The sequence below is a fragment of the Drosophila pseudoobscura genome, chromosome 3 (assembly GCF_009870125.1).
Source record: "Drosophila pseudoobscura strain MV-25-SWS-2005 chromosome 3, UCI_Dpse_MV25, whole genome shotgun sequence".
Lineage (NCBI taxonomy): Eukaryota > Metazoa > Arthropoda > Insecta > Diptera > Drosophilidae > Drosophila > Drosophila pseudoobscura.
This window is the reverse complement of record NC_046680.1, coordinates 18,145,701-18,161,328: the sequence shown is the minus strand read 5'-3', so window position 1 is coordinate 18,161,328 and position 15,628 is coordinate 18,145,701. Positions and strand designations below refer to the sequence as shown.

The 15,628-nt window shown below is 42.5% G+C and overlaps 4 protein-coding genes across 7 annotated transcripts; 2 read left to right on the top strand and 2 right to left on the bottom strand.

Moving 5' to 3' along the window:
* Positions 1 to 620: 620 nt before the first annotated feature.
* fl(2)d (female lethal d) lies at positions 621 to 5,406 on the bottom strand. Of its 2 annotated transcripts, XM_004444347.3 has the most exons (5): positions 5,176 to 5,406; positions 2,802 to 3,078; positions 2,457 to 2,581; positions 2,070 to 2,403; positions 621 to 2,007 (listed from the first exon to the last, which is right to left on the bottom strand). In XM_004444347.3, exons 3-5 carry the CDS (start codon positions 2,544 to 2,546, stop codon positions 1,142 to 1,144), a joined length of 1,290 nt encoding a protein of 429 aa, XP_004444404.1. In that variant the 5' UTR covers positions 2,547 to 2,581; positions 2,802 to 3,078; positions 5,176 to 5,406; the 3' UTR covers positions 621 to 1,141. The 2 variants fall into 2 exon arrangements, with proteins under 2 accessions (XP_004444404.1, XP_001361607.3); XM_001361570.5 differs by lacking the exon at positions 2,802 to 3,078 and having other exon boundaries at positions 4,653 to 5,406.
* Positions 5,407 to 6,083: 677 nt separating this feature from the next.
* On the top strand, positions 6,084 to 10,466 carry LOC4805157 (uncharacterized). Of its 3 annotated transcripts, none has more exons than XM_001361569.4 (3): positions 6,087 to 6,413; positions 6,465 to 6,753; positions 10,372 to 10,466. In XM_001361569.4, the coding sequence occupies exons 1-2, from the start codon at positions 6,179 to 6,181 to the stop codon at positions 6,686 to 6,688; spliced, it is 459 nt and encodes a 152-aa protein (XP_001361606.3). In that variant the 5' UTR covers positions 6,087 to 6,178; the 3' UTR covers positions 6,689 to 6,753; positions 10,372 to 10,466. The 3 variants fall into 3 exon arrangements, with proteins under 3 accessions (XP_015040463.1, XP_001361606.3, XP_033233681.1); XM_033377790.1 differs by having other exon boundaries at positions 6,465 to 7,052; XM_015184977.2 differs by lacking the exon at positions 10,372 to 10,466 and having other exon boundaries at positions 6,084 to 6,413; positions 6,481 to 6,620.
* LOC4805155 (uncharacterized) lies at positions 10,422 to 11,589 on the top strand. The gene is made up of 3 exons (XM_001361568.5): positions 10,422 to 10,562; positions 10,722 to 10,889; positions 10,958 to 11,589. Exons 1-3 carry the CDS (start codon positions 10,505 to 10,507, stop codon positions 11,197 to 11,199), a joined length of 468 nt encoding a protein of 155 aa, XP_001361605.1. The 5' UTR covers positions 10,422 to 10,504; the 3' UTR covers positions 11,200 to 11,589.
* Positions 11,590 to 12,451: 862 nt separating this feature from the next.
* LOC4805156 (zingipain-2) lies at positions 12,452 to 14,827 on the bottom strand. The gene is made up of 2 exons (XM_001361567.4): positions 14,683 to 14,827; positions 12,452 to 14,619 (listed from the first exon to the last, which is right to left on the bottom strand). The coding sequence occupies exons 1-2, from the start codon at positions 14,776 to 14,778 to the stop codon at positions 13,708 to 13,710; spliced, it is 1,008 nt and encodes a 335-aa protein (XP_001361604.2). The 5' UTR covers positions 14,779 to 14,827; the 3' UTR covers positions 12,452 to 13,707.
* Between the last annotated feature and the right edge of the window lie 801 nt (positions 14,828 to 15,628).

Sequence of the window (15,628 nt, the reverse complement as noted above, 5' to 3'; positions counted from 1 at the left end):
AGAGATGCTTACAAATACTTCTCGAAGAAACTCCTTTTACACATTGCCTCGAATCTCGAATGCTACACTAGGATAGATCCATTCCTCAATCTCAAATTTCCAATATTAATTAGTACAACTTTTCACATACACATACACACACAGACACACACACACAACTCTCGCTAATGACAGCCACAATTGTATTACATTAAATAAACTACAAATAATAATAAAAAGAAAAACCAAAAAACATTTGTCTACTGTGCTAAAAGAAGAAAATGATAATAAAAACGAAATAATTTCACAATTATTCCCCTATGCGTCTCGTTTCTACGGTCAGACTCTGCTATTCCTTTTGCCAGCATAATAATAAGCAATAATTCTTTGAATCTGGATGCTCCTTGTGACGGCGCAGATATCTGGAGATACTTGTAACAGTGTGAAGTCCAAAGGACTGGATACCAAATTTGATCGCTGAGATGGCAATCACGAATAAATATATAAAATCTGGTATAAAAACCACAAGATGAAAAATACAAAAATTGGGGGGTAGAGGGAAGATATGTAGATGTACACACAAATTTTTTTTGGAAATGATGCAGACCGATAGGAGATCGATTCGAAAAGGACAGTTGGGATTGAAATTTTCGTTATACTTAACAATTTATTTTAACACAAGTTTTATATTATTTTACAGAACTTTCATGGTATTACAAAAAATGACCTTACGCTAGTAATTAAAATCTAATTTATCTAGATGACGTGTCTCGTTATGTGCAAGATTTCATTCAGCTGGTTCAATATGTGATCGTTTGTCGATTCAACCTTTAGCTCGTTCATATGTATAGTATGTGGGATACACTCTACTCTCTATTTTTAAATACATATGTTAAATAGCAGTAGATCATGTGTATCAGGGACTTCTGTGCAATTATGCCTATATGGTGTGTGCAAACGCAATGCTAAATGTATTTTACAAGACAAATGTGTAAAAAAAAATTAGTCGATTACAGTAAATTATAATAGCATATTACTCTTAAGAAGTCTCTCTCAGTTTGGAAATCTCAATTCACGAAAATAAACGTCAGGATTTAACGATTAATATGACAAAAAAAATCATAAAGTGCGCGCGACCCTTTTGAAAAAGTCCCTATTCCGCTTAGGTCGAGTAGTCCAAGGGCCCGGCACCGTTCTGCTGCATACGCACGGAGCGACGTCGCGTCGAGATGCGGGCAGGCCCCGCCACTACTCCCGCTTCAGTAGACTCGGGGCATACTGCTCCAGATTCCACGCTCGCTAATGTTGGCTGTGCAACAGCCGTCGCCTCTTCGCTGACCATTCCAGTAGCAGAATTATCGAGGATCAGTGGCGTTGCCACCGTAGCTGCTACCGTCGCTGCTGCATGTAGTTCTTCCTCCAACTGGGAGCTTCGTCGCGTCGGCATGCCTCGCAGCTTGGACTTCTTGGGCGGCAGTATTCTGGGTGTACTCACTTCCCTCACCGTGGTCATTTCCTCCACACTGTAGCTCACAGGAGTCGGGGTCGGTGTCACCATGTTCGTGGTCGTCTCCTCTTCGTAGTTCCTCTTGCGTGCCAATCGCGCGGCATTTCCATTCCCATTACCGTTGCTATTGCTGTTGTTCACATCATCGGGCAGAATATGCTCTCCGGGAACAGAGCTGGGCAAAATTTGTTCGTTGTTATTAACGCTCCTGGTATCTCCGTTCAGATAGTCGGGATGTGCGGCTTTGCTCTCTAGTGCGACGTTCTCGTCGATCGGCTCTAGTTTTCCTATCGTCGAGGGAGTCGGCGTCTGTGGCGGCGACATCTTGTTGGTGCCGTTGGTGGTGGGTGGTGCCATCGCGACGGTATCGTCCTTCGTGTGAGCCTGCTTCAGCTGAGCATTGTCTTTCTCCAGCGTTTGTATGCGATCGCGTGTGGTCTTCAGTTCCTGCTGCAGAAACAATATGGTGCTCTGCATGCCCTCCACATCCTCGTCGAGCTCTTGCAGAAAGTCATCCAGCTCTGAGAAGAAAAAGAAAGAGATGTCAGCCGAAGCCAAGGCAGCAAAATACGCCTCAACCTACCCGATTGCGATTTCTTAACCTCCTCGCTGAAGCTCTTCTGCATGGCCAGTTCAGTCTCTAGCTTTGCTAGCCTGCCGTTCGATGTCATCTTGCCCAGTTCCTCGTTCTCCTGGTAGAGCAGGCGGCACTTGGCCATCAGCCGCTTGCCTGTGTTGGAGTCCGGCGTAAATTTCCATGCAGACAGCTCGTTCTGGGTCTCCTCCAGCTTGGTCTTTGTGGCCTTTAGCTCTTTCTTGAGTCGCTCAAAGAGCAGATTGACAGCCGGATCCAAAAGAGCGGTGCGCAGCGCCAGGGCTGTCGGTGCCTGCTGTGCCTTGTACTCGGCAATTTGGCTCTGTACGGGAATCAGAATTAGGTGTGTCTACAACAAAGTTTGGGCTAACCTACCACATAGTCCTGAAACTCCTGCTCCTTGTTGGCCAGCCGCCGCATAAGGATCTTCTCGCGACGCTGGGCATCGGCACAGATCTGCCCCATGCGTACCTGCTCCAGCTTGAGGGTTTCGATCTCATCTGCAGGACGGAAAACAAAGTTAGGGTCTGTGTTAGCCAGAGCTTTTCGGAGCTATTCGTGAAAGCCATTCGCTTCACAGATCAGGCGGCCAATGCAATTCTTTTACACATATGCCATTGCATTGCCATTGTCTTTTTGAACAATTATACATGGTATTTTACAAGTTTTTGGGACAGAGTGTGTGTGTTTGATTAAAGGGAACTTAATGCGAGTTCATACCAATGCGTTGCAATCTTTCGTGTAAGTTCGTGACATTGTTGGTGGAAAAGGCCGCAGCCGCCGCCGCCGCCGTCCTTCGCTAGACTCTTGTTGGGCGCGGAGGGGGTTGTCACGAGTCACGGTTTTTTGGGAAACTTGAACACGATTCATTCTTTATCTTGCACTTATTCATATCATATCATATCATATCGGATCATATATTGCTTGCTTGCTTGGCTCTTGCTTTTACTTGCATTATTTCTTGATTCGATTTCGCTTTTCTTTCTTTTTGCAAACACTGTTGGAAACAGCAACAAACGGTTGAACAGATTTTATTGTGGCAGAACGGAAAATGATTTTGAAAAACACTTGCAAAAAACTCGATGCACGCACACATTTTTCTCAGAAAGCTCTCTAGGAAAGCTTTCCACTCTCTTCTCTTCATTCATTCAGTATTGCATTGCTTTTGCTTTGCGGCATTTTCGAACACTCTTTTGTGATATACAAAAAGTTTATTGACTTTGGTATTTTTGTTGTATTTGACTTTTTCTTGTTGTGCAAACACACTTTTGTATTTATTTATACAATTAATTTATTTATGCAAACAATTCTGCTTTGTAGAACTCGCCGAGGTGCCTACATGTATGCGTGCATTTGTGTGTGATTGCGGCCTGAATTACAGTTAATTAACTGCTTAAATGAGAGCATTCTATTTCGCTAGCAGATTTGTTGTAGCTATTATTTAATGACACTATGTGATTGCTTATCTTATCGAAACAGCAACAAAACCGAATCATGCACACCGAACACACACAATACAGAGGCTCAGCTCTTTGGCGCCTTTTTCATTTATTTATACAACTTTGAGAGTTCTTTGGCCATGATTTTACATATATATTTGGATTATATTTTCTCTTTCACTGTATACCGGGATAACACAAAACTTGAACAGAAAAATAATTGTGATTTATTTGTGCGACCTCTTGTGCTTTTTTTATATGTAATACACTCGCCTTTCATTGGCGCTTTATTCATTTATAATTTCTTTTCGTTTTAATGGAATCAAATGGGAGAGAGTATGGCAGAGAGACGAGAGTGGCAGATAGTAAAAGAGAGAGAGATATATATATATATATATGGATGGTGGGGGGCCAGAGACACGTTGGCGGCTCTGCTCTGGCACGTAGGCAAACGAAAAAGTGGTCGAAACAAAAACGAAAAACTAACTGTACACAGCGACGCCGAACGAGAGAACGCGAGAGATTTTCGAGGTTTTATTATATTTTGGTTTACATTTTGTTATCATTTTTATCAGATTTATATTTGATTGTTCTTTTGCACAACACTTTACAACACTTTTGCTTTATTTTATTCATGAAGTTCATTACATTTTTGTATTTTCAATGAATATATTTTTTAATGATTTATGCATTTATTAGCTATTATTGGGTTATATACTCGTTTAGCGTTCATTTCTCTGGCACTTTCACAATTTCTGAGTTTTATTTAAAAATAAAAATAACAAAAGGTTACTAAACGCTGTTGGAAACTGTTCTTCCGCAGAGAGTGTTCGCTTCGAGGATCATATCGTGGCACACACGTGGAGTTCTTTTCCGAGTGTTTTTCATAAACAATTTTTCTCCTGCGCACAAACCAAAAGAGAGTGCAGGTGAATCGATAGGGAATACTTACAGGGTATATTAAGAGAGAGAGAGAGAGAGAGTTCAAATCAAGAATGGGAACTAGGCAAATTATGAAATTATAGTACAGAATTTACACCAATTTTTACACTTTCGTTTCTGTTCTTCCCGCTCTTTTTTTGTATATAAAGATAGAGTATATAGGAGCTTTGATTACTGTTATGTATAATACCTTCGAGCAGACGCTGGCGCTGTTCGGCGGCTGCAACAGCCTCTGCAACAGCGGCATGCTGTTGTTCTTGCTGCTGCAGTTGTTGGCGCTGTTGCTCCTGGTTGGGGGTATGGTGCTGGTGGTGGTGCGAGTGGTGCGGATGATGCGGATGGTGGTGCGACTCCTCGGACCCGGAGGGTGTGGGCGATGCCGGGCCAGAGGGCGGCACGCCCCCTCCACCAACACCTCCCGCGCTGATGCCACTGCTGGCGCCACTGCTTATAAGGTTTATGTTTTGCTCGTATTTGGCTGTCGACATTTTGTCGTAACTGTTCATCAGCGGTCTCTGATCGTCCATAGTCATTGCAGCGACACTCATAACTCGGTTTCAAAAGGCTCTTGCTGTTCGTGTTGGGGGTCCTTTGCCAGCGTTGTTTTGCATATGGGGCAGAAAAAATTTACACACGGATGCACCACACTGCCAATGCGTACACACCAATGGCGACGCGGAGGCAAGAGCGAGAGAATTTCGTTGCCCACTTACAGATGCCAAAAACACGTACTTTTCACGTACTTGCAACGTTGAATTATTGATTACGTGGTGGATTGTTCATTTATTATCACTTTTTTTATATTTTGATGTGGTTATTTGCACTTTGACGTCGATATTTTACAATTTTTCACGCAACGACGCAGTCAAGCTGAAATTTTAAAACAACATGGCGTCCAGTGTGACCGCGCTCTGACCCCTTAGAAAAATACCGTCTCCTTTCAAGAATATACCGAAAAATATACCGATGACAAAAACGAACTTAACCCACTTAAGCCCCCTCTATTTAAGCAGTTCAACGATTTGTTGTAAATGGCGGAAAATATTCGTATTTGTTTGTTCTTCTCGTAGATTTTCTTAACAAAGCCACAATATTTTTTACCTCAACCTCATCATTTATTCCAAGAGATTTCATTTAAATCCTTGTCGCTCATTCGCTTTCAAACTCTGTTTAAAAGGTATTCCAACGATATTTTGCAATTAGTGGTTTTCTTACATAAATCAAAAATGCGTATCAGGATCAGGATGTACAGGAAATAAGAACACGTCTAAAACAAATCAATTTGAGAAAATTTCTTCAATTACGTTTTAAAAACAGTTTTATATTAATATTCAATTAACGAAGTAGGGTATACAAATGGCCATACACAAGCATTGAGTCTTTCAATACTTTTTTGTTTAAACAGTCTTTTAGTCAAAATACAATAAGATGGAGTACTGAAAATCAGATAATCTGGTATAACATTTATTAATCAATGAGATAAAATTATGTGGGCAGGGTTGACGGTTCTATCTAGCTAGTAATATTCAACGGAATATGAAAATCGAGGAATATGTATTATGGCATTTGGATAATACGTCAGTATATTTACGGTATATTTTGGTATAGTTCTTAGAGTCAGACGGCAATGGGTACGCGGTCACATTGTAAAAACCGTGCTGTTATACGCATCAGCTGATTCAGCTGGAATTTCTTGCAATTTTTTTTGAGCGCAATATGGAATCGATTCTACAGGTGAAATTGGAACAGCCCAATATCAAGGAACGTTTGAATTTGCATGTCAAGAGGCGGCTGCAACAGGATGCAGATACCCCAGCCGAGAGCACTGAGCTATTCCCTGATCTGTCTTGGCAAGGAAAGCGTGGCAAGGCGAAGGAACCTATGAAACAACGCAAACCGTATCAGAAACGAGCGGAAAAGACTAAAACGGAGACCACAAAGTGCAAGAAAGGTAGATTAGTGTAGAGTCCAGAAAGAAATAGGTAATATTTCACAATTTCAGCCACGCAAATCGCCAGCCCAGCGCTGGAAGCGGAGCCACTGGACGAGCAGGAGACTGAAGCAGTAGGCTCCCCAGAGGCGGCAGAGCATAAATCCACTAGCCGAGATCGCTATAAGAATGCGGACATACTCAATATGGTGCTAAGCTCCAAGAAGCGAGCCCTAATGCAGGATCCCGAGGTTCAGGCATTCTGGACTCGAATCATGGCAGCCATCAAGACCTAAGGAGGTGCGCCAGACTGTTAGCCGCCACTACATCTCTGTTAAGGGCCGAAACGGCTATTCAAAATGTATGTTAATGGGCATGCTCTGTTGGCAGCGTGGAGGGAATGGTTTTTCAAAAGTTTGTTAAGTTAAATAATTGTAGAACTGGAATTGAATGTTCCTTGTCTCAGTGCGCAGTCTCCGCTCTCCCATCTTGCCGGCCGATGCGGTGGCCTGCGTACAGCTGCAGATTTTGCGCTCAGAAGGAATTTCACCGTGTCTGGGGTTGCATCGCGTCGCGTGACCGCACAGAAAAGCAAACCAAATATAATAACACTTCAAAATATATAAAAAAAATCGTGTGTGTTTGTCGAACCCCAAAAAGGTAGCTGCCCCGACATCGATCAAGTGCACTTTTCAAACCACAAGCCTGCCGGCGATTCCGCAATCGAGGGCCCATCAGTTGGCCATTAAGCCGTACTATTAGATAATCCCGCTTGGGGCACGGGCTCCGGCGCGTTTTGCTATCGATTTAACTTTTTTCGCTTGGTTTCTTTTAGGGCGCTCATTCTCACGCTCTCTCGGTCGGTCTGCCAAAGCTCATGGGGACAGCAGGGTGTATATATATATGGTGAGGTACTTAGGTACTTCTCACACGCGAAAGCAGCTGAACCATACATATATGAGGGAACACTGTAGCTCTCTGTGAATGACTCACCCTGTATAAATACACCTTGGGTGACTGACTGACTAACGCTCTCTCTCTCTCTCGCTCTCTCTCTTTCCGTGCACGCTTTGACTTTGTGCTTCGTCCTTGCGAGAGAATTTGCACTGAAATCGTACTCACTCCACCCACCGACAAAGCCCTTCTTTTCGTTTTCAAGAGTTTCGGAACTTTCATTTCCATTCTGGTCGGACGTCAGCTTGAAATAGTTCGAAAGAAACCCCAACCCAAGGAAATTAATTCCGGACTCCCACATCATCATCCGCTCTTATGTAAATGAACACAACGACAAAAGATATACTCGACATATACTCGTAGAACATATCGTTATGGAAAGGCAGACATTTGAGAACTATATAAAATAGTGGTAAGGGCCTGGGCATTATATAACAGTGAGACAACACATAAATGTGAAAAGTGACTTCAAAACAAATCAGTGAAAAGTGAAAAGCGAAGAGCGACAAAATGATTATAAAACAGTTTGAAAAAATGAAAAAACCCTTACGTACATAGTATATGTATAAATGGAGTGTAATAAATCCTAATTGAATTGAATCTAAAGACCACAATCTTGTATAATCAAACCAAAAAAAAGAAGCTATATATTATTATATATATATATATCTATATATATTATTATATTATATTATTTTGATAAAAGAGTCATATCTAAAACAGCGAAAGCACTTCAAATAAGAACAAAAAAAAACGTATTGTCTGTTAATCCAAGAGTCCTTGCACCCTGTATATATACTTGTATATTTTATTATACAACCGAGAGTGCAGCAGATATGTACCTGCCGAACCGAACCCCATCTACCATCTACGAACCACCTGAACCACCACCTGAGCAACTATTTCGTTCCACTTATTCTGCCTAGTTCGTTGGGGCTTGCCTCCTTTTTTTAATGGCTAAATCGATAGGGTATGCCTTTATGCCAATTGTCTGACTATTACATAACAAAAGAAAAAATGCCAACCGAGAAAACGGTGGGAAACAGACCCTGACAGACCAGACGCAAGGCAGTAGATTACTTGAAGGAACATTTCCCGCAGGAAATGCCAAAAGACAGAGACACTTGACAACATGCAGCACAATGAGGTGCCACTGAGGGGGAGTCACGGTATGGTATGGTCTGAACTAGGTCATTCATTGAATTTTGTGAAGCCACAGAGCGGGAGGGAGGCAGGCAGGCTGGAAGGGAGATTCATATGAAGACGGATATGGAGCTTTGTGGAGTGTTGCATGCCACAGAGAATGCAATCTAATCGAAAAAGGCACATCCAATATTTAAGGGGAAGTGGCATAATGGACACACAGACACACTCGCCAAATGCCCCCTCCCGTATGGCGGGGGGTAATCTACCCTTCCGCCCGACAACAGCATTTTGTTGTGATTGACGGGTCCGACATGACAACAGCCCCTTGACTACCATATTGATTGGCTTTTCATTCGTTCAGCTGTCCATTTTTCATTTTTCTTCTCCACATGCTCTGTGTGTGTGTGTGTGTACTGTCTGAGTCTGTGTGTGCCAGAAACCCGAATTCGAGGCGTATGCGTAATATTTCCAACTCTGATCATATTCTCCTCTTCCGCTTCCCCAGCAGCTAAGCAATTGGAGTGGTGCTCTACTAAGGTTTCAGTGCATTGCACTTTTCTTGATTACGTATACGACCTGGTGCTTGTACAAGTTAATAGAGGAGGAGACAGAGTTGTCTGCTGTCAAAAGGGTGTCTGGTGTCTCCCTCACAGGAATGGCGGGAGTACTTTTGTAATTACTTTTGGCCAATAGAGACTTGACATAGAAAGGTAAAACAATGTACATTGACGTTTTTCTGCCCCATTCCAATATTTTAGTATATTGTTCCGTTTAAAGGAATTGGTTTATTTCTCATCTCATATCGGGTAATTCATAATTTAAGACCGCTTTGATCTTCCGTCTCAAAGGTAGTTCCAAAAATAAATCTCTTGAGCTTAAGTATCAGAGCTTTGAATGCTCAACAACTTTAACGGTAAATTGCTTTTCCCCCGTTAAATGTCCCGTAAATTGCTCCTGTATAGTGCACCACCCGTGTGGGCCGTGCCACAATCACAATTCACTCGAGGCGGCCCCCGAGGCCAACTCGACCAGGCCTGAGGGGAATGAAATGGCAACGGAAAAGCGCTTGCGATGACAAAACTATTAAAAGATTACCCCTATTGGCGGGTATGGGAGGGAATTGGGTGAGTGGGCGGTGGAATGGGTTGCCTAGCTACAGGACAGCAAATGCAATAGGTTCCTCATCCGTAACACCCACTCTACACGAAGGAAAATCAATGTTTAAGCCATTGGCCCACTAAATCGTAGATAGTAATCATGGAAATCCTATTAAGTGTCCATGCTTCCCATGAGAATCTCATAAAAAGCCACTGCACACATACCATTAGTGCTACAAGAAATTAATAATAAACCTTAACATTTAAATCATTTGAAATTCACTTTGAGCCAGGGCAGTGATCAAGCTCGACGCCATGAGCATTGGATTGGCTTCGACAGGCCCACTAATTGGGTCGCCCGAATGGGTTCCACACAGAGCGCGTCATTACAGTTTCGTTCCAATTCTCTTTGCTTCAGCGAGTGGAGTGCAAGAAGACAGAGCGAGAGAGAGAGAGAGCGCATCTGATGCATTGCGCCGTCGCATTTATTACCTCACACTTTCTTGCCTAACCCCCCCGCCCCCAGACCGTGCTGTCGAACTGCACTTCTTTCGTAGTTCTCGTTTCTTTTTTTTTGTCTTTCCTATTTGCGTCCCACTTTGCTCTGCCGTTATTCCCATTCCTCTTTGCCCTATTCCGCATAGCTTTCGGTTTATTTTTGCCCAATGGATTTTCACTTTTCATCGTCGGGGTGAAGAGATGAGAGCGAAGCGAGTGGCAGAATCGCGGCAGTTCGGCAGTTCTGTTTACACAGAATTAGCAAATGCATTCTCATTTTCCAGGCTAACATGATAATCTAACAGCAAAGGAAACCGCAAATTGTTCAACGAAAGCCAACAAATTGTTGGAGAAAGAAGAGTTTTAAAAGAGACTAAGAGCATAAGTAAATAAACGAAAAACCCAAGTGCAGAGAAAATGTCGCCGTTCATGGAGAAAGTGTTGTTGCTGTTAGGCGTGCTCTGCTGCATACAAGGTAAGCCCCCCAGTTTATGCAATGCAAAAAAGGCAACCCTGTCCCGACCGACACAAAAACAGCCCTGACAGTTGACAGCCCTGACATTTGGCGAACTGTACCTGTACCTGAACTATATAACGGTGTAACCCGCTGTTGCTTTTCTCTTCCCGTCCCCAGTGTCCACTGCCCTGATGTGCTACGACTGCAACAGCGAATTCGATCCTCGCTGCGGCGATCCCTTCGAGCCGTACTCCATTGGCGAGGTCAACTGCAGCAAACAGGAGCCCCTGGAGCATCTCAAGGACAGGTACAAGCCCACCTTGTGCCGCAAAACTGTGCAGAAGAGTGAGTCATAGTCCCAATACCCCAAGTCCGATCAATATAATGCTAATCCTTGTGCATTCCCATCCAAGTCTATGGCAAGACCCGCATTGTGCGCGGCTGCGGCTACATTCACGACGAGCGCACCGATGTGGAGTGCGTGCGGCGTTCGGGCACCCACGATGTGGCTGCCATCTACTGCTCCTGCACCAAGGACCTGTGCAACGGCGGCAACTCGCTGACAGCCCCGTGGATGATACTGCCTCTCGCCCTGGCCGCCGGCTGCGCGCTCCTGCTGACCTCCGGGCACACAATAAAAGTCCAGAGCTCATAAATTTAGCTGGGATCTAGCGCTTTCACACCTCCAATTGTATCCACTTATTTTTGCCTTACTTTCGATGGTTTTTCTTGGCCTGGTGCAGGTCCGGACTTGATGCTCATTTAGTTGCATAATTTAATTTAATTTAATGTGTTCGTAAGTGTAAAAGAACTAACAATAAATTGAAAATTATCTTATGGTCACGCATGATAAACAGCAAAAGAGCATAACCAAACAAAAAAACAACAAAAAAACAGCAGTTATTGGGGGCAGTAATACAAATAAATCCACATTATCCCTTAACATTATGTTCGAAATTAAAAAAAAAAAATACAGAGAAACTGCCAGTAAATGTCTCCGCCTGAAAAATTTCAAAACTTTAATCCAGAATAAAACTTGACAAAGCAAAAAATATAATTAATTAATCTTTGTTGCGGCGAAACATCTGAGAAGCCCAACAACAGAAGAAACCCAAAAAAATGTATAATTTAACACCACGACAGAATAGGGCAACGGCAACCCAACCCTAGAAGGTAACCCCTTCGTATAAGCTATGCGAAAAACCGAAGGTAAACTAATTGAGAACATCTATAGAGCATAGTATTTGAAATAATTAGGATTCCGAACTCATAGGAAGCCAGAATAATGATTTATATGTAACTCAAGAAAAGTATAGGAAGGAAAATTAATAAAAATATATATATACACATATATATACATACATTAAATAGAAAGAATGGGAAAACTATTTACAAATCAACCAGAGAATCCATAAAATTAGCAACTAAATTATGAAATCATATTTTGTCCATTTTGAGCTTCATACAAACAAAAACCAAAATAGAAAACTAACAAATAAATCTTCCTAAAATTTGTCAAAAGACAAAAGACTCATCAAACTTTATGTCGTATGCGCTATAATTTCCATTATCATCATTGATCCGATCCGGCAGGCCTCCCCCCAAAGACACACAGATACAGATACAGATACAGTAAAAGTACAGTCAACACAAAAACGGTAGCAAGAAAATGAGCAAGGTGGAAGGAAAACACTAGCCAACACATCACATGACACATTATATGACAGCCGTTAAGAACACATCATTTTGTGTAGGAAAAGCAAACAAACAAATTTAATTATATTTATATATCATCGTATACATAACAGAAATTGCATAAAATATATAAAATTATATTTATTTAGTTAAATATTATTAAGAATTATATGAAAAGCTAATAAAACTACAGAAAAAAAACAATAAAACAAAAAAAAAATAATGAGAAAAGCGTGAGAATATGTAGATAAACTTAACTAATTTTAATTTATAAAACAAAGAAAGAAAAAAAAACCAAAGACAAATAACAAAACACTTGCCGTTGTACCGTAATTTAAAAAAAAATGGAGGAAAGGAAACCAACCAGAGAATAAAAAGAAAACAAAATGCAATTCTCCAACAAGTTGAATAATCTCAGACACGTACATAATTTAGATTCGATATTCCAACTCTCAGAGCTCCATTTTATTCGTTTATCACTGCAATCCAATCCATGACAGATCGAAAAACTTTTCAACAAAATTCAAAAATAAATAAATATAATACAAAGTTTGAGAAACTCCAATACGCATTTGAGCACATTCACATTCACAGAGAAACAAAATATGAAAAACCACGCTGAAATTGATAATACTCGGATATAAAAAAGAAAAGATAACGACATAATAAAGACATGAATTGGCAGCGTGAATCATATCATTGAGCTTTGCTTTACCAGACACGGAGGCGGGAAGAGATTCTAAACTAACATTTAAACATTTAAATGGAATACGAGTATAGTATATGAAAGAGCAAAACAGATACTTCAAATTATTATATGCAATTGAGATGTAATAAAACAGAGTAATAATAACACCACAAAACGTTTGCAAAACAAGTTACTGCAACTGAAGGAAACAAAAATAAAAACAAAAAAATACAAAATATATCTACATAAATCCCAAAAGAAAGTTTCGAGAAGTCCAGCAACAACAAAAAGAAAGAACACACACCAACAAAATTATGCTTTTTGCTGCGTTGCCTGATTTGAATGTTCTCTATGTATATATATATATACCAAATATATATATGTATATATCGATTCCATTTCCATTTGTTTCTTAGGTTTTTCGAACAGCAGCACACAAAAGGAAATACATACATATTATGCAAACAGAAATATAACAGAACACAAAAGAAAAGACAAGACATTAAATGAAAATCGAACAAGATCTTTGAGAAAGAATAAAGCAAAAATTATGTGAACTTGTTAATTTTTAGCATTTAAGTCTGTAAAGCTCCGCTTGTAGATGAAAACTCAATAAATAAACTAAATACAAAGGGAAATCGAATAAAGCAATGGATTGAACAGTTGCAAACTATAACAAATAGCTTCGATTGGCTCTTAAATTCAACTTTATTTCGATATCTACGTCGATTATTATCTGAATCAACTGGCAACCCACCGTAACGTGTTACGAGAGACGAGTTACGAGTTGGGAAAAATGGCATTCTTGGTGATCGGCTGGCTGGCGCTGCGCACGATCCTGATGTAGCCCTGCTCGCCCCATCCCGTGCCGAAGGAGTTGAGGCACTTCCAGTAGTTCAGATTGGTGGCGGCATCGAAGCCGTAGCCCACCACCACCAGGAACTGAGAACTGGCGGCCGTGGCGGGTCGCGTGGGCGGCTGGTAGACCCCGCTCGAGTACTGCATGAAGCCGAAGGTCGCCGGATTGTACTCCACCACTACGGGTATGTCGTTGGACACGTAACGCATGAGGGCAGTATCGTCGCCGTCGGCCAGGACCGAGTAGCTGGTCAGCTGGACGCCCACCCCCACCGACGGGGCTGGCAGGCACATCCCCTGCTGCTTGAGAGCTGGCGTGTTTGGATAGTCCTCGGATGGATACAGAAGCGAGTACTGGGTGAGGTAGTCGAAGGCCGACTGCGGGGCCTGCGTGCTGCAGCCGGCGCCCATGCCAGCGCAGTCGATCAGCTGCTGAGCGGACAGCGATTGGGGGGAGAGATTTCCAGATCCAACGGCATTCATGATCTCCACGGCCTTGGCCGCGGCATAGGCCCAGCTGCTGCTGCAGTTCACGCCCTGGTCCTCCACCGTAATGGTCATGCCCAGGTCCGCGACGATGTCGTACTCGGCCGCCGGCGCCTGCGTGGCTACAGGAGGCACTGCATTCGAAACGGTGGGGTACACGGCCTTGGGCAACAGTGCAGCGAACTGGACCAGGCGTATGTCTGAGAATTGGTTCACTGCCTCGCGGTAGGTGGTGCGATTCCTGTCCGCCTGGGCATTGTTCTGCGTCACTTGGTTGCGGTTATAGATGAAGTAGTAGTTGGCAAAGGACCTCGCCGATGCGGTCGGGTAGGTCTTTGAATATTTGGCCTGGGAATACGATTTTCGTCTAATTGCAAGAGCAGATCGCGTGGGAAAATGGTTTCAACCTACCACATATGCTTCGAAATCGGCTAAATCCTGGCCGTGGTTGAAGGCCCATCCTGCGCCGGCGGCGAGTAGAACAAAACAGAGCACCAACTTGAGCATGACGAATTCCGATACTGATGCCCAAAAGAACCACTCGACGGGCCTTATATACGGACTGTTGTCGGTGGTAACTCTCCTTCTGATTGCAAACGCAAATACAATGGAAGTAAGTCACTTTCGCAAGAAAAGTGCAAATAGATTTCTATGCGCCTGCCCCTGCCCCTGCCCCATGCGGAACAGCCTCGAATTCGCACTTGCCCCACGGCAGATGGAAGCAGCAGAAGACACTCGTAACGTGACGATAAGCCCCGTTAGAGGAGAGCCTCAAGAAGCGTCCAGGGTGCGGCGCACTATTTGCCCAATAAACTTTTCAAATGAGCCCTCGTTCCGTTTCGATTCGCCAGGTTCTCGTATCGCTGTTAATTTGAAAACCCCACTGGCCTGGTTCCAGCCTGGCATCGTAAAAGCAGCCAGCTCTAATCACGCCCCGTTTAGGAGTTCTCTCCCTCTCTCTTTATGGGCAGGCATGATTAATCATATTCATGGGCCTCTTGTTCATGGGCCTCATAAATATTGCAACATTTATATGATTGTTTGTTTGTTGTCTTCTCTAAATTGTTGTATACCAAGTGTTAAATTATGTAATTCAGAGATTTTAGTCAGCGGAATCTGGCGATAAACTGTGCATCTTGAGACGAGACTTACTTACAGCCACATAAGTCGTTGAACTTTTTAGCATCTGCGTTTAGTAAATGGACCAAAAGACCTGTTAAATAGGAAGCTAGTGTGTATAAATACATTTGGCTAAATGAATGCGTCTGGCCTGTATTCTGAGTCGATTCAATTAGCATTTATTCAGTGCATATACCGAATATATATCGAATTCAATTATTAGTTGATTCGTGTACCC

Excerpts from the sequence above, each read along its gene's own strand:
- LOC4805157 (XM_001361569.4), top strand. The coding sequence starts at position 6,179 with ATGGAATCGATTCTACAGGTGAAATTGGAACAGCCCAATATCAAGGAA. Across the intron at positions 6,414-6,464 it reads GACCACAAAGTGCAAGAAAG|CCACGCAAATCGCCAGCCCA; the intron begins GTAGATTAGTGT and ends TCACAATTTCAG.
- LOC4805155 (XM_001361568.5), top strand. The coding sequence starts at position 10,505 with ATGTCGCCGTTCATGGAGAAAGTGTTGTTGCTGTTAGGCGTGCTCTGC. Across the intron at positions 10,563-10,721 it reads CGTGCTCTGCTGCATACAAG|TGTCCACTGCCCTGATGTGC; the intron begins GTAAGCCCCCCA and ends TCCCGTCCCCAG. Across the intron at positions 10,890-10,957 it reads CCGCAAAACTGTGCAGAAGA|TCTATGGCAAGACCCGCATT; the intron begins GTGAGTCATAGT and ends TTCCCATCCAAG.
- LOC4805156 (XM_001361567.4), bottom strand. The coding sequence starts at position 14,778 with ATGCTCAAGTTGGTGCTCTGTTTTGTTCTACTCGCCGCCGGCGCAGGA. Across the intron at positions 14,620-14,682 it reads CCGATTTCGAAGCATATGTG|GCCAAATATTCAAAGACCTA; the intron begins GTAGGTTGAAAC and ends TCGTATTCCCAG.